We start from the raw sequence: 25609 nt of genomic DNA on the forward strand, positions 1-25609 counted from the left end.
CATCCCATAGATGTTCGATCGGGTTTAAGTCCGGTGATCTTGAGGGCATGGGGAGCACATTGATGTTGTGGTTCTGGAGGAAGTCTCTAGTGTGACGTGCTGTGTGGGGCCTGGCATTGTCCTGTTGAAACAACTCCCTCTGGCAATCAATGATTGGAAGGAGGTGTGGGCGTAGGATTTCGTCACAGTACCGTTGAGCTGTCAGGTTGCCCTGGATCATCACCCAATCACTTCTCCTACGGCAGGTGATCTCTCCCCACATCATAACACTTTCCGGCCGAATCTGTCCACCTGGGGGCGCAAGCGTCGGCGAAAGCGTTCACGTCGGCGATCTGTACACCCGCATTCTTCCATCGCGTCGTTCAATAGAAATCGTGATTCATCACTGAACCAGATTCTACGCCAATTCGGTAGGTTCCAGGCCTGAACGTTGGTGCACCATTGAACTCGATGTCGACGATGTTGTTGTCCAAGCACAGGGCCAAAAAAAAGGTCTTCTGGCACGTAAACCAGCCTCTCTCAACCTGTTTCTGACGGTCGGTGCAGAAAGCTTATTCAATCCGGGTATTTGTCGAGCGGTATTGGTCACCGTAGCTGTTCGATGACGCAGGTGATGTACCTGGATGTAGCGATCCTGCGCCGCAGTGGTCGCTCGAGGTTGCCCACTACGAGGGGCATTTGCTACCGCATTCTGCGGCCATATCTCTCCCAGAGCCGTGCTTTGGTGAACATTCATGCATCGGGCAACTGCCCGTTGAGACTGGCCAGCTTCAAGCAAACAAATGGCGATATGACGGTTGGCTTCACTTAGACGTGGCATTTTGCGTTCGTCAACAATATTCCAAATACAGTGAATAATCGACAGACAGCGATCAACCTTTTATACCCATCATTGAGACTATCTGATCCCCAACTTTCACGTGCATTGCATGTGAATTGTGTATTCTGTGACACTACACGCCGAAATTGAAAATCATACTGTTACATACGGGTATTTTACGGATGGTGCGTTTTGTTGTGATGTTTCAAAACATAAACACCATAGGACTCATAAACAGAGCAAAACCTTTTGTAAAATGAATCACGTTTTAATTCATTGCTACATGAAATTGCTATTTTCATGATGCGTTTCTTTTTTGGGAGAGTATATATCAGGACCGAATATCATTTTCGTCATTTGGCTAAGATTTGTCAATTCTTTCTTGGGTTATCGCTAACAATCTTTATATTGGCAAAACCCTCAGATTTTTGCTGTGACCTTGAAAATTATCTCAAGGTCACTCAATTTCACTTGTGTCGGTGAATCTCGCCAATATACCTTGGTACCAAATTTGAACAAAATCCATCATTCTTTCTTGAGTTATCGCCCTAACGAGCTTATTTGATGTATGAAATGCAACGAAAAACAAACACCCGCGTATTTACGAGTGATTAAAACTGTTATTACAATTTACGTAAATATTTATTACATTTTCCGAAACGAAAATTATTACAATTTACGTCAATTTTTATTACAATTTGCGTATTACAATTTACGTCAATTTTATTACAATTTTACGTTTTTATTACAATTTACGTCAAGTTTATTACAATTTGCTGCAAGTATTACAATTTGCGTTTTTATTACAATTTACGTCGTAACACTGTCCATTCACTCTCGGCAGATAATCCCTACTTCCATGAGTTTGGTGGCCAGTATTCACATATTTACAAAAACATTTTCAGTCTAAAATTTCGAAATATGGAGTTGTGTTATTGTACAAAGAAAAATGTTGTTGTTCCAAATTTTTATCAGTCAGTAACACTACCAGATGACTCAAAACCATTCAAAAGCAATCCAAATCATAAAAAGCAATATTTAAAGCAAACGAAACATAATCATATGCATCCAAAGAAAGCTTGATTACATGAAATGCCATTCCACACTTGAAAAGTTTTGAAGATGTCAAGTCTCACAATTTTAACATGTATGATTGGAAGTTATTGATTAGAACTGTGTTTGGATCACTAAGACTCTCTTTTATGACTTTATACTGAACCAGTCAAAATTATTGTGGATATGTGGTATATTTGGTTGAAAAGTTCTGAACAGATCTGGTTCACCAAATGGCATTATCAGTCCTAACTGCATAGATCAATACTCATGATGTTGATCACTGGATTGTCTCGTCCAAACTCGACCATTTACATACTCCTGCCATATAGCTGGAATATTGCTGAGAGCGGAAAAAACAACAAACATAAAATTATTGTGGCAATTGGTTGGACCCACTGTCTGAGACACTGTGGTTTGGAGTTGCTTCCCTTTGGCATGCCAGAAACCTAGTGATCACGAGTGTTAAATGCATCAGACCTGCATCCCTTCAGGATTGCCTCTCACATAAGTGTGACAGGCCATTTTATACTTTTTGTTTACTGTTCAAAGCAGCGTTGAACCCAAACTCTCTCCCTCACTCGTAATCAACTATCAAGTATTAGGGACAGAAGTTCTTGCCAATACATCCTACATTTGAGGTGCATATCTCATTTCCAGACAACGGACTCTTCAATAGGTGCCAGAGTTGTCCGTCCTTGATGCTGACGTAAAGGGAGCCACTGAAACCGTCAGGTTTGGTTTGGAAGGAGTTGGACGCAGTGATTTCCACCTGGACCCAGTCACAGGTCAGCTGACAGTGCACGAGAACGCCACGTTTGACGCAGATCTACAGCAGATATATAAGTTAAAGGTAAGAGTTCAGCCCTTAGAAATTCATCATTCTTTCCATTCTAAAATGTTAGAATCCTGTAAAGCCATGGAAAATATTTGTGATGCCATCTTTGGTTCCAGGAATATTGAACATTGGTAACAGTGTCATAAAACCATATTCCCTTAATACAGTTTCTATGAGTGCCTTTTTTAAGCTGAACATCAATCACTGCTGAATGAGTTAATATTGTCTTTGAAGTAACTGTTAAACAGTAATTCTGTAATAAGTTAACCATTACTGACTACATTTGTGAAGTTATTTGGAAACAACTGAAGAATTAGACAATCAACCATTTGTGCATTAACTGCTGTATTCTCAGGCCTAGACTTGATTACATAACTGGAATATATGGCAGAGTAAAGTAATATCCATCAATGACCCTTTTCCTGTAGATCACAGCAACAGATCAAGGAGGTACCGGACTGAAGTCCACAGCATCACTAAACATCACTATAGAGGATGTCAATGACAACCCACCAGTGTTCCGGGGAGACTGTGGAAGGTATCCTGTCACCCCTCCTGGTCAACCCCTCTTCCCCTATTGGTACGGTGATCTACACATTCCTGGCTGACGATGCTGACGTTGATGCAGACAATAAGAGGATCACCTACATGCTGCAGAGCGGGGGATATGGGAAGTTCTCTGTGGATCCCTTCTCTGGTAAACCATTTGTAAATATAAAAAAATACAGGGTAATAATATGTTGGAGAGAAACGTTACCTCATAATGAAATATGTACGCTAGGGTCATATTCACTACCGCAAGGAGCTGTCTTGACTGCTAGTTCATGGCAAGCTCTTTCTTGCCTGTATGTATGTATGTATAGTGCTTCAGATGACCGTATGTTCATGGCAAGCTCCTCTATGGTTTTTTTACGTTCATGGCAACCTCTTTTGACAAGCTCATCCTATAATATTATGAAGCATAAATCTATGCACCAAACAGAACAATGCACCAGAGAATATCAGAGCAGATTTGTCCAATGGTGTCGCTGAAAATTGGACGCTGAGGACTAATTTTTATCCATTCAAGTCCGACTGATAGCTGTTGAACATTTTCAGGTGAAGTAAAGATAGCAGATGACCTGACACGAGATCCCCTGGAGAAGGACTACTACCTGTCAGTGAAGGCTGTCGACTCTGGGGCACCACCCCTGTCGGCTGACACTGTGCTGCAGCTGCACGTGCCCCTCAACACCCGGCCACAGCCTCAGTCTGATGTCCAGCTGCAGGTCCCCCGAGAACATCACCGTGGGAGATGTGGTAGGCGTCATCTACATCAGGGACTTCGACTCACAGACAGATGGCTTTGAGTACTTGCTGGACACAGCTGTGTGTAAGTAAAGCAGTGAATAATTATTTTTCAGAACAAAAATTTGAAATAATCAGACCTCTGAAATGATTTTGGTGTCCATAGGTGGACTGAAATTATCAAATGTAAGTATCATCTTTCTTGTGCCTCAAAGACAGCTTTGGTTGTCTGGGGTAATAATTAGGAGATGATCCTATTGTGTTTACATTTTAGAAGTGATTATAGTTGGTTGAACGCTGCTAAATGAAACATTTACAGCGTTCAACCAACTATAATCACTTCCAAAATGTGAACACAATAGGATTATCTCCATTCTACCATGACATATGCACCATGAATAAAACGCGTTTTAAATATGCACTCATTACCCTTGCGTAGTGTTTTGATAGGCCTAGACTATGACACTTAGAGACTGGACATTATGACGTTTACATACTCATACCTTCGGTACTTAGAGTTACTTTGGGTGATTGTTCAGTCATTTCATGTTGGAACCAGGCTGGGTCAATATTTTCCTCCATATCTGATCCAAACACATCAAAGAAATTGCCGAGGTCAAACGTAACAGTTTCAGACGACATGTTTGTTTACCTTTGTAAGGGTTAATGAGTGCTAAATATTCCTATGCGCATTGAACCGGCTCTCAGAAGTGGTTATTGAAAATGTTTCACTTCTAATTTTTTAGTAACAGCCAATCAAAAACGAACATACTTAAATGTCATGGTAGAATGTCCATTATGTTGTATCTTGGAGTTCAGCGCTATATAGGTGGTCTTATCGTTATATTACTATATTTTCAGAACAAGTCGAAAGATATACAGTCGGGCACCGTTGTGTCGAACTCTGATAACTTGATATCTCGGTTGTCTCGATAAAACAATTAGGTCCCGGCAAAATCCTTCATAATTTATTATTATTCAATCTCTTTTAACTCGATACAGATGTGTCTTGATATTTCGGATATCTCGATATAATTTCATGGTCCCAACAAGCAAAATTACCCTTTTAACTCGATATTTACAAAGAAACTTGATCTTCACCTACCTTTCATGGGCAAGTATCACTCTGAACTGAGGTTGTTTCCATACGTTTACACACGGTGTGGCATGAATCAAAGGGATGCGGTAGTGAAAACTAATTAGGGCTAATTGAGTTAAAGGTGTCACTAGTTTGTTATTTACTTAGGATTTATTAAGAAGGAATTAATTACGAAGTACTCACTGTTACGACTAAACACTACTGATTTTTCTTGGTCCCATGAATATTGAGACAACTGTGCTCGACTGTATTATAGAGACTCAGGCCAACATTTCTTGGTACACGTAGGTGTATGCAAATTCATTGATTTTTTAGGTTTAAAAATGATATCAGAGATAACCAGGAATGTTATTGGTCTCCTTTCAGGATGCAGTCTTAAATAATTGTTGCTGTCATTATTTTCTTAAATCCAAGTGGGTGTTGGGCAGCCTAGTTTTACACATCCACTCATCACTCTGAAAACTAGGTTCCCTCCATGAGTATGACCAAAAGACGTTAAAATATGGTACTTGTTGGTCCCTGCCTGGTGCTCGGCATTAATGGGTACAAGGACTGGTCGGCTCGGAGTCAGTATAATGTGTCTGAGTGGGGTATTCATGCTTCACTGCGGCATGGTATCTCAGTGGGCTAGCACTATAAAACCACCTTAAGTCTGGGCTAGTACAAGCAGCCGCACATACACATACACACGCATGCACGTCATCATATGAGCGAAATATTCTCAAGCTCGACGTTAAACGCAATTTCACCTCACCTCACCATGAGTATGATGTGTGGCAGGAATGTTGTTTTTAGCAACAGAAATGATGCACACCCAACCTGAGACAAAGGATCATAGACTGCACTGCGTACATGGTTCACGAATAGCATCTGACCCTCTGACAAATCCGGCAGATTCGCCAACGGTCAGACAGAAGTCTACAACCCGCCGTCCCCAGTGTCTGACTGTATATTTCACAATGACTTTGACTGAAGTTGTTTATATGACATGTGACACTTGTTTGCTGTTTATAAATCTTATGTTTGTTAATAATTTCAATGTCAATTATAAGAAATATTAAATCTGAAATGTGTGTTTAAGTTTATTCCATGGGTCCTGTGCATTTTCAAAGGGTCAGACAGACATCTGAAACTTACAAGACCCAATGTCCTGTGACTTTGAAACACAATTCGTGAACACTGGCGTACAGTGGGAATTTTACATCAGCATACACTGAATGATCCCTTTCAGCAAGATGGTGTTGTGTGTATGTCGCTCTGAAGTGAAAATATCAACCGTCATCATTTTAGGATTACCTGAACACACTGTGATGTAACTGGAAATGTTGAAAGGATGTTAAACCTATACTTGCACAAGTCTCTAAGGAAATGACTTTTAGTTTAAATCATTATTCCTGGATCATATGAATGAAAAGAACAATTTGTTACTGTGATGTTTACATGTCCAGACTTGACCATTATATGGACTGATTTGCTACACATTATGGACTTGTCATCTTCTGATTCCCTTCAGCTGAGTTCACCATTGACCCTCTCCGGGGAGAGATACGAACAGTGAAACCTTTAGATGCTGAGTTCCGCAGTGAGTACATCCTCCCCATCACTGTCATCGACCGCGGCTTCCCTACCCACACCGTCTCCACCACTGCTACTGTCACGGTCAGCGACGTTGACGACAACCTCCCCCAGTTCTCAGCCCTCACAGAGTACACAGCAACACTTCAGGAAGGGCGATATGATTCACAACAGGAACTCATCCTGGTGAGTTACTGAGAATTTAGATCATTCCCTTCAAGATTAAAGATTCCTGGTCATGTGACCTGTGAGTTAACCATTTAACATGCTCATGTTACCAGTAAATATGTTCTAGTACCAGTTAACGTGTTCTTGTTACCAGTAAATGTTCTTGATTTCAGTTAGCATATTCTTGTTACCAGTTAACATGTCCTTGTTACCAGTTAACACATTCCTGTTACCAGTTAACATCTTGATAATAGTTAAAATGCTCTTGTTATCAGTTAACACCTTCTTGTTACCAGTTAACACCTTCTTGTTACCAGTTAACACCTTGTTACCAGCTAACATGTTCTTGTTACCAGTTAACACCTTGTTACCAGTTAACACCTTCTTGTTACTAGTTAACACATTGTTACCAGTTAACACCTTGTTACCAGTTAACACCTTCTTGTTACTAGTTAACACCTTGTTACCAGTTAACATGTTCTTGTTACCAGTTAACACCTTGTTACCAGTTAACACCTTCTTGTTACCAGTTAACACGTTCTTGTTACCAGTTAACACCTTCTTGTTACCAGTTAACACCTTCTTGTTACCAGTTAACACCTTGTTACCAGTTAACACCTTCTTGTTACTAGTTAACACCTTGTTACCAGTTAACATGTTCTTGTTACCAGTTAACACCTTGTTACCAGTTAACACCTTGTTACCAGTTAACACCTTCTTGTTACCAGTTAACACCTTCTTGTTACCAGTTAACACCTTGTTACCAGTAAACACCTTGTTACCAGTTAACACCTTCTTGTTACCAGTTAACACCTTCTTGTTACCAGTTAACACCTTCTTGTTACCAGTTAACACCTTGTTACTAGTTAACACCTTGTTACCAGTTAACACCTTCTTGTTACCAGTTAACACCTTGTTACTAGTTAACACCTTGTTACCAGTTAACATGTTCTTGTTACCAGTTAACACCTTGTTACCAGTTAACACCTTCTTGTTACCAGTTAACACGTTCTTGTTACCAGTTAACACATTCTTGTTACCAGTTAACACATTCTTGTTACCAGTTAGCATATCATGTCCTCAGTCTCCACGTCTGTCCGTCTGGGACAGGGACGTCACTGACAGCAACAGCGACTACAAGGTGTACCTGAAGGGCCACAACAGCGACATGTTCCAGATCACACCAGACGGAAACCATATTCTCCTGAAAGGATCGTCGACGCTGGATGCCGAGAATGTCCCAGACTACCATCTTCAGGTGAGACTTGCAAGTGATACCCCTGATACTTAGCCTCATAGTTACAGCAGTTTCTTGTCATTATGACAATCAAGGTTTGGCAACAAACATGGGTACAATGTGTCTGGCAGTATCTGGCCTATACCATCAACAAGCAATTGTATGCCAACATCCACAGAGATTGAGAAGGTTATCTTTGTGTTTATGGATCCATTAAAACCCTTAACATGTATGGAAAATGGAAAAGAATTCTAAACCAAAAGTCTTTAAGAATATTTTTCTGATAATACAAGTTACCTTCAATTCTGATATGTTGAATAAGTTTCTGTCCTCCAGGAAATACAGTTCATGTCAGAAATGAATATGTATACTATAGAGCTTTTGTTCCCTGGGAGGTACAATTAGAATTTGATATTCATTGGGCATGAGTTTATGAGAACCTTCATAGACTGACTGACTGACTGAGTTTGGTTTTACGCCGCTTTTAGCAATATTCCAGCAACATCACGGCGGGGGACACCAGAAATGGGCTTCACACATTGTACCCATGTGGGGATTCGAACCCGGGTCTTCGGCATGACGAGCCAACGCTTTAACCACTAGGCTACCCCACCTCCCCAGAACCTTCATAGAACCTTCATAGAGTGAGGGTCATTAGAGTGAGGGTCAGACCTTTCAGTGGTACCATAGGGAACATATGGGACCGTTCATAATTTATGGCTAGGGGGGGGGTGATGATGATTTTTTAGCTTGTACAATGTGAATGACACCTCCTAAAATTTATGTACAAAGTAAGTGACCCTCCCTGCATGTCATGTACAAAGTCAGTGACTCCCCTTTTCCATATTTTTAAAGCATAATTTTAAAATATTTTTATAAAATTGCTGACCCCCCCCCTAGAATAATGTGTACAAAATTGATGACCAACCCTACCTCCCCAGAACAAAATGGGTGACCCCCCTTAAAATCATCATCTCTCATTGGTCTAAGTTCTGTCTGGCTTTTCTTTCTTACTGGAACCAAAGTTATTAGCAGTGATGACCACAATTTAAAGGGTTCATGAGGTATGTGACAATTCATGTTCAAACTAAAATCTAGTCCACCTCGTATACACTTGTATCAATATAAAACAATACTGATTTAGTATATATTATAGCTCATGGTATTGTAATGCACTGGCCATTCCATGCAATGTTGCATTCCCAGTACTTGCCACCCCCAGTGTCTGTGAATTTAATTGATCCACTGTTTCAGATAATTGCAGAGAGTGTACAGAATGACTGGCGCCACACTGGCGTCAACTTGACTATATCTGTGGAGGATGAAAATGACCATGCTCCATACCTACCCCATGGCCAGGAGTTCACTGTCGATCCTTCCAGCGGTGTCGGCACTGTGGTTGGCGCTGTTGTCGCTGTCGATAAGGATGTGGTCAGCCCTAACAACGATGTCCTATACATCATGAGGGAAGATGGATATGGGAAGTTTGGCATTGACATTGACAATGGTACAGTTACCTTTCAGAGTATCTCTCTTTGGTTACACATTTCTGTTTGAGCTCATAATTTGGCCATTCTTTTGGACATATTTCATTTCTGTTATATGTTAATTGAATCAGTGTTCCATATGTAACACCAGAGTCTACTCTTGGATGAATCTCCAAAGCTGAGACAATGGGAATGTGCTATAAGTGTAACCATCAAGCTTTCAAGGAAAATATGTCATTCACTCATACAATGCTATAAAGACACAATGTATTTCAAATAAATGGAATAGCTTTTAGAAATCACTGAGAAAATAAATTGACCAAATCTTGAAAATTAAAAAGAGTTAAAATCATTAAAAGGATGAAACAGGATATGAAACTCGTGCGAAAGTGGAAAGACATTTTAGGTTCTTGTTTTAGACTGATCAAATGTTATTAAAGTATGTCCTTAAAAGCAATAAGTCTTTTGACTCATATATCCTTTCCTATTCTGAGGTAACTTGTTTGAGTGGCATTTAGAAGTTGGTGTGATGAACAACGAGGAGAGTTCTATGGATATACAGTCGAGCACCGTTGTCTCGATATTCATGGGACTAAGAAAAACTATCGAGTTATCTGAAATTCGAGACATCCGACCAGGGCATATCGTCACATATCACTATGAAAGAAAACAAAACGCTTAGCAGTATGTTTTGATTCGAAACTATAATCCGTTATCAGTCGTGTTTAGTCGTAACAGTGAGTACTTCCTAATTATTTCTTTCTTAATTAATCCTAATTACATAACAAACAAGTTACACCTTCAACTCAATTAGCCCTATTTAGTTTACATTACCGCATCCCTTTGATTCATGCCGCACCCCGTGTGTAAATGTGCGTTAACAACCTCAGTTCATGAAAGGTAGGTGAAGATCGAGTTTCTTTGCAAATATCGAGTTAAAAGGGTAATTTTGCTTGTTGGGACCATGAAATTATATCGAGGTATCCAAAATATTGAGACAACCGTATCGAGTAAAGAGAGCTTGAATAATGATAAATTATGAAGGATTTTGCTGGGACCGAGATGTTATATCGAGACAACCGAGATATTGAGTTACCAGAGTTCGACACAACGGTGCTCGACTGTATCATTTTGCTTGATAATGGTGTTAGTGGCTACACCGAAACGTCGCTCATATTATATTAAAGAAGTTGTATATCCATAGAACTCTCCTCGTTGTTCTATTCTGAGGTATTTTTATAAGGTCCTAAGCATGTTTGTGTTGAAGTGGGAAAGATCAAATTCGTATTCATATGGACACATATGATAACTTTCTTTTCTTTCTGCAACTTTTGCTCATCTCTGATCCCATCAGACCAAAATAGTTCTTGTCTTGACGCCCTCCCAAGTTACCAAATTAGGAATTCCCACTAGCATTATTGTCATTGCCCATTGAAGGAAACATATTTGTGAAGAATAGCCTCACTCTGGAACCAACCCTTGACCTCTATGAACTCCAAGTTGCGGCCATTGACAAAGGCTACCCAGCGTTGACAGGCTCTACAATGGTCAGGGTCAATGTGCCGATCAACAAGCCGATCACTGTGCCGAAGTCATTAACATTCAGTGTTGATGAGGATGTGGACATTGGTAAAGAAGTGGGCAGGATCAACATCACACAACCAAATGGAGGCACTGGGACTGTGGAATACAGGCTGCTCAATACTGATGGTCAGTTCATAGGTCTTCTTTGTACTCTCCCAAGGGAGCTGAGAACTTAATGTAAATGTATCGTGACATGTGCAATGTTACCATGAATACACTGTGATGTCTTGTAATGCAAAGAAGAACTATTATTACTTATAATCATTAATTTTCAAAAAGGTAAAAAAAAAAGGTAAAAAAGGAAAATCGTTTTCTGGATTGAGTCTCCAGTAAACTATGCTCAAATGGGAATTGGGTCACCACGATGTCTGAAATGGATAAATGTGTGACACTGTGAATTGGTGCTCATACTGTCATACTGCCTGTGATTTACTAAAGTGATACTTGAATTGCCTCTTGCTGTAATTGTGAAACATTTCAACCTTTTTCAGTTCCATTCACTATTGACACCAGTGAGGGGATAATCCGAACCTCTTCATCCTTGGATGCTGATACGGAGGCGGAGTATGTTCTTGAGGTGGGCGTGGCCAACCTTGGTGTACCCACCTACACCTCCACAATATCAGTGACGGTCACTGTCGGCAACATCAACGACAACCCACCGCAGTTCACATCAGACCGAGGTTACGCAGCAACGGTGGTGGAGAACTATCACATCACGCTCTTGGACGTGGTTAGTATTCTAACTCACCCATGTGTAGATTCACGGTTTTAACAGGTCCCCAGATGCATAGGCCTCTGTGACTCCCTAATGGCTTGGATTGGTGATCCTAATACCACACCAGTGACTTGATTGTCCCTTCCAGATTTGATTTTATACATGCCACTATCATGTAGAGAGAATGTTGTTGAGTGTGGCATTAAACAACTGCAAAAGACCCATAACATTCTAATTGAAGGCTTCAGATTGCCAGGGAGCTGAAGTCACATCAATGTCACCCACCATCTGTTTCATCATGCTAAGGTGTGAAACCTGCAGAGAAATTCAAGTCCATATCAAAATATTTTTCAGATACCAACTGTGTCAGTCATAGACCTGGACAGTGGGGACACAGTCATGGATGTGGAATATTCACTGGGAGGAAACAACTCTGACCTGTTCACCATCAACCCGGTGTCTGCAGCTGTCCGCATCAAGGACCCACAGGGGCTGGATGCAGAGCATGCTCTTGTGTATAATCTCACGGTATGTCCATGGATGCAGAGCATGCACGGATGCATTATTTCATGGTAAACCCACCAATGCAGAGCATGCTCTTGTGTACAATGTCATGGTACGTCAACGGATGTAAAGCATGCTCTTATGCATAGTCTCACTGTAAGTCCATCGAGACAGAGAATGCTCTTGTGTATGATAGAAACACTGTGACATCCCCCATGATAGTTGCATGTATTCTGACAGTATTTTACCCAATTTAGGGCTATCAGTGACCAAAGATTTTTGGGTTACTGCATAACAAATACTAGAGAAGTACCACAGGATTTAGTTTACAACTTTTGTATGATGCATATGCATTGAGAGTTTGTTCTTCAACTCCTTGTTGATGATGGATGACAGTTCTGTAGAGGCATTTAGAGTTTTAGAAGTTGGTTAAAAGGTCAGGAAAATGATTTACATTATTTTTCCTTATCCTGACTCATGCTATTTTGCTTGTCTTCTTCTCCTTGCGAACGTTAGTGGAACACTTGAATCCCCTTTTTGAAGCTCCCTTCAAAAAAGCAGACGTAAAATCACTACTCACCAAGAGTTATGTCCCTTCCCAGTTTTGGCTGGAAACGGCGCCACCCGTCTCCCAGCTCCTCACTCTCTCATTCTTCGCCCTAGTGGACGGTTGGGAGAGCGCCTGGGTCCCCTATACGGCACTATATCCTTTTCTAACTTAGATATTACCCTCTAAATTAGCTGTATAAGGTTTCAGGAAGTATCCTTCTACAATATGCTTTGGAATTTATTATCAAATTTGACTGTTTATTCACGTTTTTACGTGATTGTTCAGTTTGTTTACATTTCATGAAAACCTGTTTTCGTTGCAGGTTTAGGTTCTCTGCTGCAGACCAGCACTTATTGTGCCTAAGTTGCACAACAACATGTACTTCCAGCTCTCGCTGTAATATTTGTCAGCATTTATCTGAAATTGAATTTAATAACTATCAATTTTCTCTGCTTAGACGTGCTAAGGATAGATCCAGACGGCTGTCATGGCTAAACCGGCTGATTCTATAAGGAACCAGTTGTTGCTGTCAGACGAGATGCTTCCTTCCAGTGATCTTCTGGAGGAGTCTTCGGAAGATGGTCATGGGATAGAGACCTCCATTACATTGAGGAAGAGGTCGTCTACTTCGGACAACTCCTCAGCCCATACTAAGAAGAAGAGGCCATCTTCATCTCAGAAGAAGCCCTCTGCAGTTAAGCCTTCATTGAAGTCTTCTGGGGGTTCATCACAAAATACGAGGACCTTTTCTACTGAGATCGTCACGATTGATGAAATAGGCATATACGACGAACCTCCTATCCTCATCCCAGAAGTATTGACTAAAAAGAAGTCGAAAGCCTCAGCTACGGTAGCGTCAGCAACCTTATCTCGCAGTCCGAGTAGCGCAGACATCACGGACCCATGAGGTACAGCGATCCTTGGACCATATCGCTACCCTCTCAGATGCATCGTCACTTCAACAGTCGTCACAGTCGTTCAACCCTGGGACCTTTATGCAGCAATTCTCCCAACAGATGATGGACCTGATGGAGAAACGGGTCGCGCAGGAAAGGACCTTGCATGATGGACAGCCGGGTAGCTCTCATGCTCAAGTCATCAACCTGCGCGAGGGACTATTGCTGCATGAAGGACCCCGCACTGGTTGTGCGCCTGCGATGTCTGCTAGAGGAACTAGCACTCGGACTAAGGATAGACCTGCACTGCACGACTCGAACGAACCTGCACGAAGGAGGAATGAATGTTCACCGGACCTAAATAGATCGTCATCTGAGGATGAGAATTATGAAGGACCTTCACGCAGGGAATCTACAACGCAGAGAAGGAAACTTACACCTCCGAGAAGGTGCAGAGAGGCGTCTCAGGACTCTGACCCTCATCAGAATCACTCACCTGCGCGCAAGTCTTCGGGAAGGTCGTCTAGAACATCAACATCTCCACGCAGGCCTCCACGAAGGTCACCACAGAGGACCATATTGCCTTCAGGAAGGCAATCACAGAAACGAAGGTGCACACCTCCAGGCAGGTCTCCATGCAGATCTCCTTATAGAACTTCTCATAGTTCTACATACACATCTCCACGCAGGTGTCCACGCAGATCTCCATGCACTATAAAATCATCAACGACTCCCGGACCAAATCTATAAGATTGATGACAAAAAGCTGGCACAGATAGACACTATGACCAGGCGGACCTTCTTCGGACTTACCAGATTGAGGGCAATTAATGAGACGCTCATCTCCAAGTTCAGGAACTCAACTTCGGAGGAGGACCGGATGATTTATTCTGCCTTACTAACGCAGAAAAAGGACCACCAGTTTATGTCAGAGCATTTGGCATCCATATCAGCAGCATTGACGCTTGCCAGAAGACAGGGACTTTTGTCTTCATACAACTGCAGCGAACGCTTTACTAAGACTCTCTATAGAGTGCCGTGATCTACAACATCGGTCTTCGCGGGAGAGATTGAGGAGGTTGCCAAGGAAGTCACGAAGGAATCCAGGGAGGTGATGATGATAAAGTCTATTGATACACTAGCCAGTGTCATCAGGCAGACGTCCCAACGCTACTCCGGCAAATCTAAATTTGCAGGCATCCAAAGAGCAAGAGAAAAGAAAAATGGGACCTCCAGAGGAGGAAAGGACTCTTTTCGTCGCTCATCCCGGACCTATAGAGGATGATCCGGACGAGGCAGGGCACCCAGAGGTGCCAAAGGCTCTAGACGATGAAGGACGGGTTCGGAACGACTGGAGTCTTCCACCCCAGCCGTTCCTGTACAGCGTTCGAAGTGGGGTGGGCGTCTACAACGCTACTGGGAGAATTGGGGAATTCTTCAGGACCAATTTGTATCCAACATCCTGCGTGCAGGATATCAAATACAACTACAAGCAGCCCCTCCATTGACGGACAGACCTCAGGGCTTCAACATCGCGGCCCATCGGATAGAGAGGCTGCGCAAAGCTGTCACATCTCTACTAGAGAAGGACGCTATAGAAGTGATAGATCAGGACCAGATCTCACAAGGGTTCTACTCCCCAGTTTTCCTTGTACCAAAGAAAAACTCCAAAGAAAAGTTCCGACTAATATACAACATGAGGAAAATCAACAGAGATTATCTACGCAGACCAGCAAAATTCAGAATGATTCATCTGCCTCAACTACTACATTTGTTCGTCCGTCGGACCATATGGCCAGCATAGATCTACAGGACGCATACCTGCACATCCCTATACATCTGGAATCAAGGAAGTACCTAAGATTCCTCCTAGACGGACGACACTACCAATGGAAAGTCCTTCCATTTGGAATATCATCGGCCCCCTGGTTGTTTACACGAGTGACAAAGCCCATCATCACATTATCTACATCATTGAGGTCTACGTAGTGCGTTCTACCTGGACGATGGGCTTCAAGCTCATCAAGATCCCAGTCATCTCAGACTGCAACTAGACTTCACCATCAGGCTTCTCACTCAACTAGGGTGGCTAGTGAATCTCCTCAAGTCGGAACTAGAGCCTACACAGGACCTGCAGTTCCTAGGAATTCGGCTCATCACAACAGAAAACCTCATAGCTGTTCCAGAGGACCGTTGGCTGAAGATACAACACATGGTATCTCAAGCTCTACTCTCTCCCTGGCCACTACGAGATTGGCAAAGCCTTTTGGGTCTCCTCACGTCAGCGCAGGACATGACCCGCAGAGGGAGACTACACCTACGCCCACTCCAGGTCTTCGTGAATGCCCATCTGGACGATCCGGACCCCTTCGGACTTCCGGACAGACTAAAACCATATCTACTATGGTGGACTCTGAGATCAAATGTTTGCGGAGGGACCTACTTAGCAGAGCCGGAGTGCAATACTCATCTCTACGTGGGCGCATCTCTTCAGGGATGGGGAGCGCACCTCGACAACGAAGTGTCAGCTGGGAAATGGACGTTACAGGAGAAAAGTCTGCATATCAACATGCTAGAGATGAAAGCAGTCATAAACGCCATACTCCACTGGACCAGCATTCTAAAAAATGCTCATCTGATGATACATACGGACAACTCCACAGTGGCGTTCTACACAAACAAACAAGGATCGACAATGTTGGTGAACCTTCTGGACCTTTGCTTTCATCTGTTCAGCATAACGGACGATCTGAACATCCACATAAAAGCATGCCACATTCCAGGAGCCAAGAATGTGATAGCAGACGCACTATCTCGTCCAACACAACCATCCCCAACAGAATGGATGCTACATCCAGAGATCTTCAAACAGATCATACAAGAGATAGAAGCTCGCTCATAGACTTGTTTGCCACAAGATTCAACAATCAACTGGCAACATTCGTCTCTCCAATACCAGATCCACGAGCATGGGCAACAGATGCTCTAAGCATCCCCTTGGAAGGACTAAACGCTTACGCGTTCCGCCTCCAGCTCTAATACCGCAAGTGTTGCAGAAAATCATGCAGACGAGGAACCTGCAACTGATTTTGGTCGCGCCTTATTGGCCAGCGAGAATGTGGTTTCCCATTCTCATACAAGAACTAGGACCTCCTCAACTGCAACTACCAGAGTGGATGAACTTGCTAGTACATCCGCACACCAAACAAGCACACAGGAACCCCACAGTGTTCCACCTACACGCATGGACCGTATCAAGGCTTGCTTGAATAAGAGAGGATACTCCGCCAGGGCAGCGAAAGCGGTCACGCTAGCTTTACGCAAATCAACCCGCAACTTGTATGACGACAAGTGGCAAAGTTTTGAGACCTATGCTTTGAGGAAGGGCTTCACAGCCATGAAAGCGACACACCCTCATGTGGCGGACTATCTTTGTCATCTAAGACAAACAAAGCGGTTAAATGGTTCAACACTCTCAACATACCTAGCGGCATTGAGCTCAGTTATCACCATGAGGACGAGTGTAAAACTGACTAAGGTACCAGAGATACTGGCCTTACTACGGTCCTTCAAGTTGGAAGACCAACAACAGAGATTTAAATCTCCGGCTTGGGACCTCAACATAGTTCTACAGCATCTCACCAGTGACGCTTATGAACCATTAGATGGGACATCTTATGAGTTCTTGACACAGAAAACTCTATTTCTGATTGCCTGGGCAACAGCAGCAGGGATGTCGGAAATACATGCTCTGGACTTTGAACGGACACGATTTGATGCGCACCGCAACATCGTACATATGGGACTAAGATGGGACTTTATAGCAAAGAATCAACTGCCAGGTCAACCCGACAGACAGTTCCACATCCCAGCATCCTTGGGCCTCAGGATACACAGGACCTATCCTTGTGCCCAGTAAGAGCATTAAAAGTCTACCTACAAAGGTCTAGGACCAGGAGACGAAAATTCAAGAGCCTTTTCATCCCTATATCGGCAGAGACACCTACGGAGATCTCTCGCACAACGATATCAATATGGATGAGAGCTGTCATCCTAAGGGCCTATAAAGCAGCAGGACTTGATCCTCCACGAGCCTCCAATCCACATGAAGTTAGAGCTCTGGCATCAACACTCGCTCTACATGGAAACTGCTCCATCACCACGATAATGGAGGGCTGCTTCTGGAAATCAGACATGGTGTTTGCCAACCACTACCTGAGAGACATCGCCACCGAGGACGTCTCCGGCATTCACCAGTTTGGGCCTCTTGTTGTAGCACAACAACTGACGGTTCCACAAAGGCGCTGAGACTCGCCCTTTTATCACGTGACTTGCAAAAGCCAACGCTCTGAGGAGTTAGAGCTTTAGAGTCCATGTGCACGTCTAAGACAGACCAGCATGAGTGATAGACCCTGTACTTGTAAGGACATACTCATACATAAGAAGGGTCGCTTCTCCACTTGATGCAAGCATCAAGAGATGGAGTTGCACAAATCCACACATAATGTTAGCAGAAGAAAGGAGCAAAAGCTGACAAGTTGTGGTCCCCCCATCAGAGAAAGCTGGAAGATAAGGTCAGCAGCAGCAGAACCTAGCAGAAAATTAACAGTGCTACCATGAAGTTCCCATAGGGGGATATGCAGGACGTAAATCACCAAGCTTGGAATCCAGAAGTGGCATGACCCACCACCAAATCCGTTGGATTCTACAAGCAAAATAGCATGAGTCAGGACAAGGAAAAATATGTAATTTTCTGAGTAAAATTGATATTTTATACTTATCCTGACTCATGAGGTCAGCCCTCCCAACCTCCCCTCAAGGCACTTTTGGATTTCCCAGCAAATCTAAGTGTCGGGCTTGATATACCGAGAGAGTGAGGAGCTGGGAGACGGGTGGCGCCGTTTCCCGCCAAAACTGGGAAGGGACATAACTCTTGATGAGTAGTGAGTGATTGATTGTCGTCTGCTTTTTTGAAGGGAGCTTCAAAAAGGGGATTCAAGTGTTCCACTAACGTTCGCAAGGAGAAGAAGACAAGCAAAATAGCATGAGTCAGGATAAGTATAAAATATCAATTTTACTCAGAAAATTACATTATCAGAGACTTAGTTAAAACATAATGATACCAGTCATTTTCTTACCTTATGTTTATATTGCCAATTTAACTTGGACTGTTTCAGATCACTGCCACAGATGAGAATGGTAAAGGTCTGAAGACTCATGCTGACTTGAAAGTGAAGGTCAAGGACATTAACGACAACTCGCCTCGGTTTGACTTCCACCATGTAGTGAAGGTTGACCCCAGAAGCCCGGTAGGTTACGAGGTTGCTACTGTGAAGGCTGTTGATGACGATGGCTCTCCGGAGAATAGCAGACTCATGTACTTCCTCAAAGATGGTGTCGGCAAATTCAGAATCAACCCCTTGACAGGTGAGAGGCATCACTGGGGAATCAGGTTGGAATGGTCACATCATAAAGGCTAATCTAATATGAGGAATAAGCATTTTCAGTGTGTCTTCCATTGTATCTCATTTATGTTGCTCATGCTGTTGGTCACTGGTTTGCTGAGATATAGTCAGAATATTGGTGATTAATATGTAACAGTTTCCATACACTTGTTAAATCTGTTTCATGATCTTGCTGGTAGTCAATGAACAAATGTATCACCACTCACCTGTAATGTGAAATATCTTGTTTTCTTTTGGACCTGTTATGCATTTTTGCTGAGATGTATTCTCCAACATCTATAGCTAGGTAATCAATATTTAGCTATATCATTATCGAGAAATATATACTTTTGTCTGGTTGAGACTCTCTTTACCAGGCTATCTTGACATGAAATCTTCCTGACTGCAGTGTTCAACAATAAACATGGTTCCAGGTACAATCTTGTTGTCGTCTCGACTAACGGAGGAGCCGCTGAGCTCGGAGTACAGCCTAGGGGTGAGGGTGGTGGACTCTGGCTTCCCTCCGCAGACTGCCGAAACCACGGTGAAGGTGCTGGTGGAGTTGAACCAACCTGCCGTGTACGAGCTGACTCAGGACTTCCATGTGACGGAGAACCGTCCTACTGGCACCATGGTGGGCATCCTGGACTTCGCCGACCCTGATGGCAAGGCCCTGGAGTTTACCTCGCTGGATCACTCAGGTACTTGATGGATCAGATCCTTTAAAAACACATAAACTGGATTGCTGGAGTACTCCCCTGTATGTTGCTGACCCTTACTCTCTGGATCAGATATATGCTGGATTATTCAGGTGTCCTAAATTGGAAATGGTTCACTGCAAACTATGCTAGTCATAGAAGACAACGTAATGGATCTTGTGGTCAGTCTGGCAACTTAAATATTTCATCAATGAGTGTTTGATATTTTATCTGAAACTCATGCAGAGAATGCTGGCATCATCTTGCAGACCAAGTGGGTCCATGATCATATCTACCCATTGTATTAGGTCGTCATTGCTTTCTAGAGTGATGTGATATATGTCTGTTTTCAAAGAAAGAGAGTCTCCAATAATCTTTTGTATTTCTATTGTCCATAAACAACGTGTTACTGTTATTGATTTAAACCTTTGTCTTCTACCATTTCATGGTATCAAGTACTCAGTAACACATATAAACATTGAATGTCTTCTCTTTCAACTAAGTGCTAAGACAGATCCACCAGAAGTATCATCTGCATATACTAGTACTTCCTCCTCCTCCTCCTGTTCCTCCTCCTCCTCCTCCTGGTCCTCCTTCAGTTCCTCCTCCTCTTCCTCCTGGTCCTCCTCTTCCTCCTCCTTCAGTTCCTCCTCCTCCTGGTCCTCCTCCTCTTCCTCCTGGTCCTCCTTCTGTTCCTTCTCCTGGACTTCATCCTGTTCCTCCTACTGTCTCCTGGTCCTCATTCTGTTCCTCCTCTCTTCCTCCTGGTCCCTTCCTGGTCCTCCTTCAGTTCCTCCTGGTCCTCCTCAGTTCCTCCTCCTCTTCCTCCTGGTCCTCCTCCTGTCCAGGACTTCATCCTGTTCCTCCTACTGTCTCCTGGTTCCTCCTCCTCCTTCTCTTCATCCTGTTCCTCCTCTTCGTGTTTCTCCTCCAAATTCACTCACTCATTCTGGTTATTGTGCAGTGCCCCTGTCTGTGGACCATACAACAGGGATGATCCAGACCACAGGCTCTCTGGACCGGGAGAAGTCATCATCTATCAGTCTCCCTGTACAGGTAGTGGATCAAGGAGCACCCTCCTTCACCGGCACCATCGTCGCCACCATCCACATCCTGGACATCAACGACAACAGTCCCACCTTCAATGTTGGTGATGGATATCATGGAGTTGTCCCCGAGACCTTTGACTCCAACGACCCATACACCGTGTACCTGGTACGTGACCAGGGAGACTGATATAGCAATGTCAGATGAAAAAGAATGAAGTCATTTATATGTTCTTTGTATAGTGTTTAAAATTACTTGTATTGGAGATGCCAATATCAATCAGGTGTAGGATCTGTATATCTGTGTGTTAAGAGATAACACTTTTGCCTTTGGAAGATGTTTATAATGTAAAGTTATTCATGCATTTCTATACACAATACAAGGACATGTAAAGAAGTAATGAACATGATTTCAGATGAGATATTTCAGTGTTATAAATATTTATAAATATTATCCTTGTGTTCACACAAATCTAAAGAAGCACAACACAGATGCATTAGACTAATGCCACATTTCTGTCCTTGCCTACAGGCAGCTGTCCAGTTAGAACACATTATCATCTAACGGAGGGTGTTATCGGTGCAATAAAGCAATCTGATAAACTTGGTATCCAAATCTGATAACTATGCAAATTACGTCAATCCATGAACTACTTTCACAAAACTCCATACACACCATGCGAATCCTAAAACGTTTCAACATTTCATTGATGACGTCGTTGCGAGCTTACATTGTTTGTAAACAAACATGGCTGCCCCCATTCTCAAAATTGGTGATTCTGTAAGAATTGATGACAAAGGTTCTGACAAAGGAGTCGTTACTGCAGTAAATGACTTTGGAAAACATGAAACGGAGTACTTCGTTCAAATTGAAGGTACGGATTATGAGGCACGACTGAAAGGCAATCGTCTAAGAAAGGTACCAACCAAGGATTTCGATCTATCGATCACAATATACAGACGACAAATCGATTCCGTCAGGTATCAGAAACTGATATTGATGAGGTGATTTCCGCAATTAAAATAGAAACATTGTCAGGAAAACCCTGCCTGATTTTGTTGTTCTTTTTAGACAGAAAGATCTTATTTTAAGCATGAGTTATATTTGCACTGTATTAGCGACTAGTCACAACCATATGCTGCCATCATCAACGACCTTCACCTTGGTGGTTTACTGCAAAGTGTTCTAATGCGAATGCTCGACTCTCTTCATATAAATTCACATACGATATGCTTCTTTTTTAGAACAATTTTAAGAATGACATTATATGATAGAGAGATTATTAACCTCGTGTGTTTCCTGTATCATTAATATCATATATTAGGAATTAAAATTATGTACCGGTATTATGCCGCATAATACAATTTTTATTCCTAATATATGATATTAATGATAGGGAAACACACTAGGTTAATAATCTCTATTTATCAATTCAAATGAAGAGCACCAGTACATGTTATTTAAGAAAGGACCTTATGTATGGATGAGTAATGAATCACAACACTGACATGTCATAGAAATAGCAAAGAAACAAGTTAGTAGCAAAATGGACAACAAAGGAAACAGAGAACAAAGCGTATTAAAGCCTGTCAGTGTAAACTAAATTACAAACACTGTGGGACACCATTCACAATGAAGAATGTCAGTATCATCAATGTAAGAAGCTGGTGTCTTACACTGAAAGTAAGTGTTGTCCATGTCTTCTGCAGAATCAACCAATAGTTGTTGCTGACGCCGACCCTGATGTGGACCTGGACAACATTCAGCTCAGCCTGACAGGACCTGGCAGTGACCTGTTCCAGATTGACCAGGCTTCAGGGCATCTTGTCCTTACTGCTCCCCAGAAAGTTGACAGTGAGACCCAGGCCACCTTCAACCTGACTGTAAGACTTCTCTACATTCATTACACTGTCATGTAGTTGAAATGTGTGTCATACTTTAAAAAACACTGCATTGTTTTGAAAGCCTTGGGACAATATTTTATCACAGATGTGCAACATGTATTGCAACCATTACCATTGCTAAATATTTCAAAAACAATTTTAACACTTTCCACCAACTCACCAGTACATTAGACCATCCTCCCACCAGTAAATACCAACGATATATCATTGCAGACCCTCACAACATAGTAGAGCTGGTATTGGCATACAACCTGCGATACGATACATCACGATGCTAAAATTTTAGTCACGACTATATATTGCCAAAGTATTGTGCACTGAAGCTGCGATACGATACGAATCCCGATATAAGGGTGACGATACGATACGCATCACGATACTAAAATATTTAATTCTAGCACCAACTATAAAACACCTGAATATCAAAACAAAACCATTTTAAAGTATTTCGTCAAATTCCGCCAGCGTTTTTCAATGTTCATTTGGAAACGAGATAATTAAGTTTATACACGGACTGAATGAATGATAATAACATGTGAGCGCTGTCTGACACAAGTCTTGACGCAAGAATTGCCAAGAAAACGTTTACTTATGAAGGTAAAATAAGTAAGCAAATATTTTAATCATCAAACAAAAGTGAGTCTTTTTTCTTGACAGATATCGCGATTCGGCAATATTCAAAGTGAAACATCGATGTATCATTGCCCATTTGAAGTATCCTATCGGGATATATGACAATGTAAAACTTTGTATCGATTCACTGTATCGGTGGCCCATGTATCGATGCGTATCGATGAATCGTCACACCTCTACAACATAGGGTATATAAGGAGGAGAGTACGAAAAGTACATGATCTAGGCTACCTGTTGTCCGACTTCCATTTTTGTGTGAAGCCACAATTGCTGAGTGCGTCAGATCACTGTCTTTGTGTGCTGGGATTAGGTGGCTGACTCTGAGAGAGTGCGTTTGAAATGGATGGAACTCAACCTAAAAAAAAGTACTAGAATCTGTAACTCTACTGAGAAAGTGTAATCCCAAATATTACATATGTTGTAACTACTTGTCGTTTATTGCCATCCAGATTCCAGTATTCTCCTGCCATCATATTGCTTGCTGTTTCTGTTTCAGCTGACAGCAGTAGACGACTCCAACGGAAAGACACAGCAGTCGTCGGTGCCTGTGTTTATTGATGTAGACGATTTTAACGACAACCCGCCAGAATTTAAGGATGACTTTGATTTTGAAGTTGCCACAAACACACCAGTTGGTGCAGAGATTGGAACAGTTGTTGCTTCGGACAGAGACATCTCTGAGAGGAATAACAAGCTCACATACATCCTGAAATCTGGGGATATGGAAAGTTTGAACTGGATAGTGATACAGGTTAGAAATTTTAGTCTTTCATTGAAATTGGAAAGTAACAATAATTAACTCTTGGGAGAAAGACTTGTTTGTAGTCATATAGGTTTAAAGTTTGAGATTAACTGTTGTGTTCTTGTTATATATAAAGACATGTAGGCTGGCCTGAGTTAGAATGTGTCATCAGCAACTGTTTGTTTGTTTGTTTGTTGTTTAATGCCACACTCGGCAATATTCAAGCAATATGGCTGTCATCAGCACTGGATCTGGACTCTGTTTCACAAAGCTCTCGTAACCTTAAGATCTCATAACTTTTCTCGTAGCATTTGTACCTTCTATACTGTAACATAGGGAGTGCGATTGCTATGAGAAAAGTTACGAGTTCTTAGGCTTACGAGAGCTTTGTGAAACGGGGCCCTGATGTTGAAACTCATTGTGTGTGATCATAATGTGACAGCATTGTTTGTTGCTCATACTATCCATCACTGGTTTGTCTGGTCATGATGATTTAAGTGAGTGAGTGAGTTGAGTTTTACGCCGCACTGAGCAATATTCCAGCAATATGGCGGCCAAGATGAATTAAATGCTGACAACATACAACTGAGAATTGCAGTGTTTGACAATTTATTTTACATATTTCTCTTAGAAGTTTTTAATGTTGTTCATATTTATTACTCTGTTTCAAATAATGTTGAATATGCCAGCAAACAATAACTTGTTAATGTAGGAAGAGAATGTATTTTGATTTTATGAAGGTATACTGCTCAAGGAAAGTGCAGTACTACCAGAAGTTTTTCATGCTGCTATATTTGATGTGAGTGTGTGAGTGAGTTTAGTTTTACGCCACACTCAGCAATATTCCAGCTATATGGTGGCAGTCTGTAAGTAATTGAGTCTGGACCAGACAATCCAGTGATTAACAGCATGAGCATCAATCTGCACAATTGGGAACCGATGACATGTGTCAACTAAGTCAGCGAGCCTGACCACCTGATCCCGTTAGTCGCCTCATACGACAAGCATGGGTTACTGAAGATCAATATTCTAACCCGGACCTTCAAGGGTTCTTTATTTGATGTGCCTTGGCAGGACAGAGTATCTATAAAAAATACATATATATACATGTATTTGGCCAAATGAATTTCTAAGTGTAAGTGTTGTGGATTCAGGAGTGCTGCGTCTGTCAGAGAACATCCTGCGAGAACCTGTGTTAGGGACTTACATCCTGCACATCGAAGCCCTGGACAGTGGGGAGGTGCGTCTCACCGGGGACACCAGCGTCACCATCAGGGTGCCAGTCAACTCCCCTCCCACCATCGACGACAGCTTCACATTCGCTG

The 25609-nt window shown here is 42.3% G+C and overlaps 1 protein-coding gene across 1 annotated transcript; it reads left to right on the top strand.

Moving 5' to 3' along the window:
• Positions 1-2575: 2575 nt before the first annotated feature.
• On the top strand, positions 2576-25608 carry LOC124262832 (cadherin EGF LAG seven-pass G-type receptor 2-like). The gene is made up of 15 exons (XM_046697399.1): positions 2576-2726; positions 3140-3408; positions 3810-4083; positions 6611-6858; positions 7925-8098; positions 9332-9584; positions 11002-11274; positions 11640-11881; positions 12221-12394; positions 18994-19243; positions 19695-19961; positions 20923-21173; positions 22715-22888; positions 24039-24293; positions 25439-25608. Exons 3-15 carry the CDS (start codon positions 3966-3968, stop codon positions 25481-25483), a joined length of 2724 nt encoding a protein of 907 aa, XP_046553355.1. The 5' UTR covers positions 2576-2726; positions 3140-3408; positions 3810-3965; the 3' UTR covers positions 25484-25608.
• Position 25609: the final 1 nt, after the last annotated feature.

Source organism: Haliotis rubra, unplaced genomic scaffold (genome assembly GCF_003918875.1).
Source record: "Haliotis rubra isolate DU_JTF1 unplaced genomic scaffold, ASM391887v1 Scf858, whole genome shotgun sequence".
In the NCBI taxonomy this organism is placed as follows: domain Eukaryota; kingdom Metazoa; phylum Mollusca; class Gastropoda; order Lepetellida; family Haliotidae; genus Haliotis; species Haliotis rubra.

Excerpts from the sequence above, each read along its gene's own strand:
- LOC124262832 (XM_046697399.1), top strand. The coding sequence starts at position 3,966 with ATGTCCAGCTGCAGGTCCCCCGAGAACATCACCGTGGGAGATGTGGTA. Across the intron at positions 4,084-6,610 it reads CTTGCTGGACACAGCTGTGT|CTGAGTTCACCATTGACCCT; the intron begins GTAAGTAAAGCA and ends GATTCCCTTCAG. Across the intron at positions 12,395-18,993 it reads CTCTTGTGTATAATCTCACG|ATCACTGCCACAGATGAGAA; the intron begins GTATGTCCATGG and ends GGACTGTTTCAG.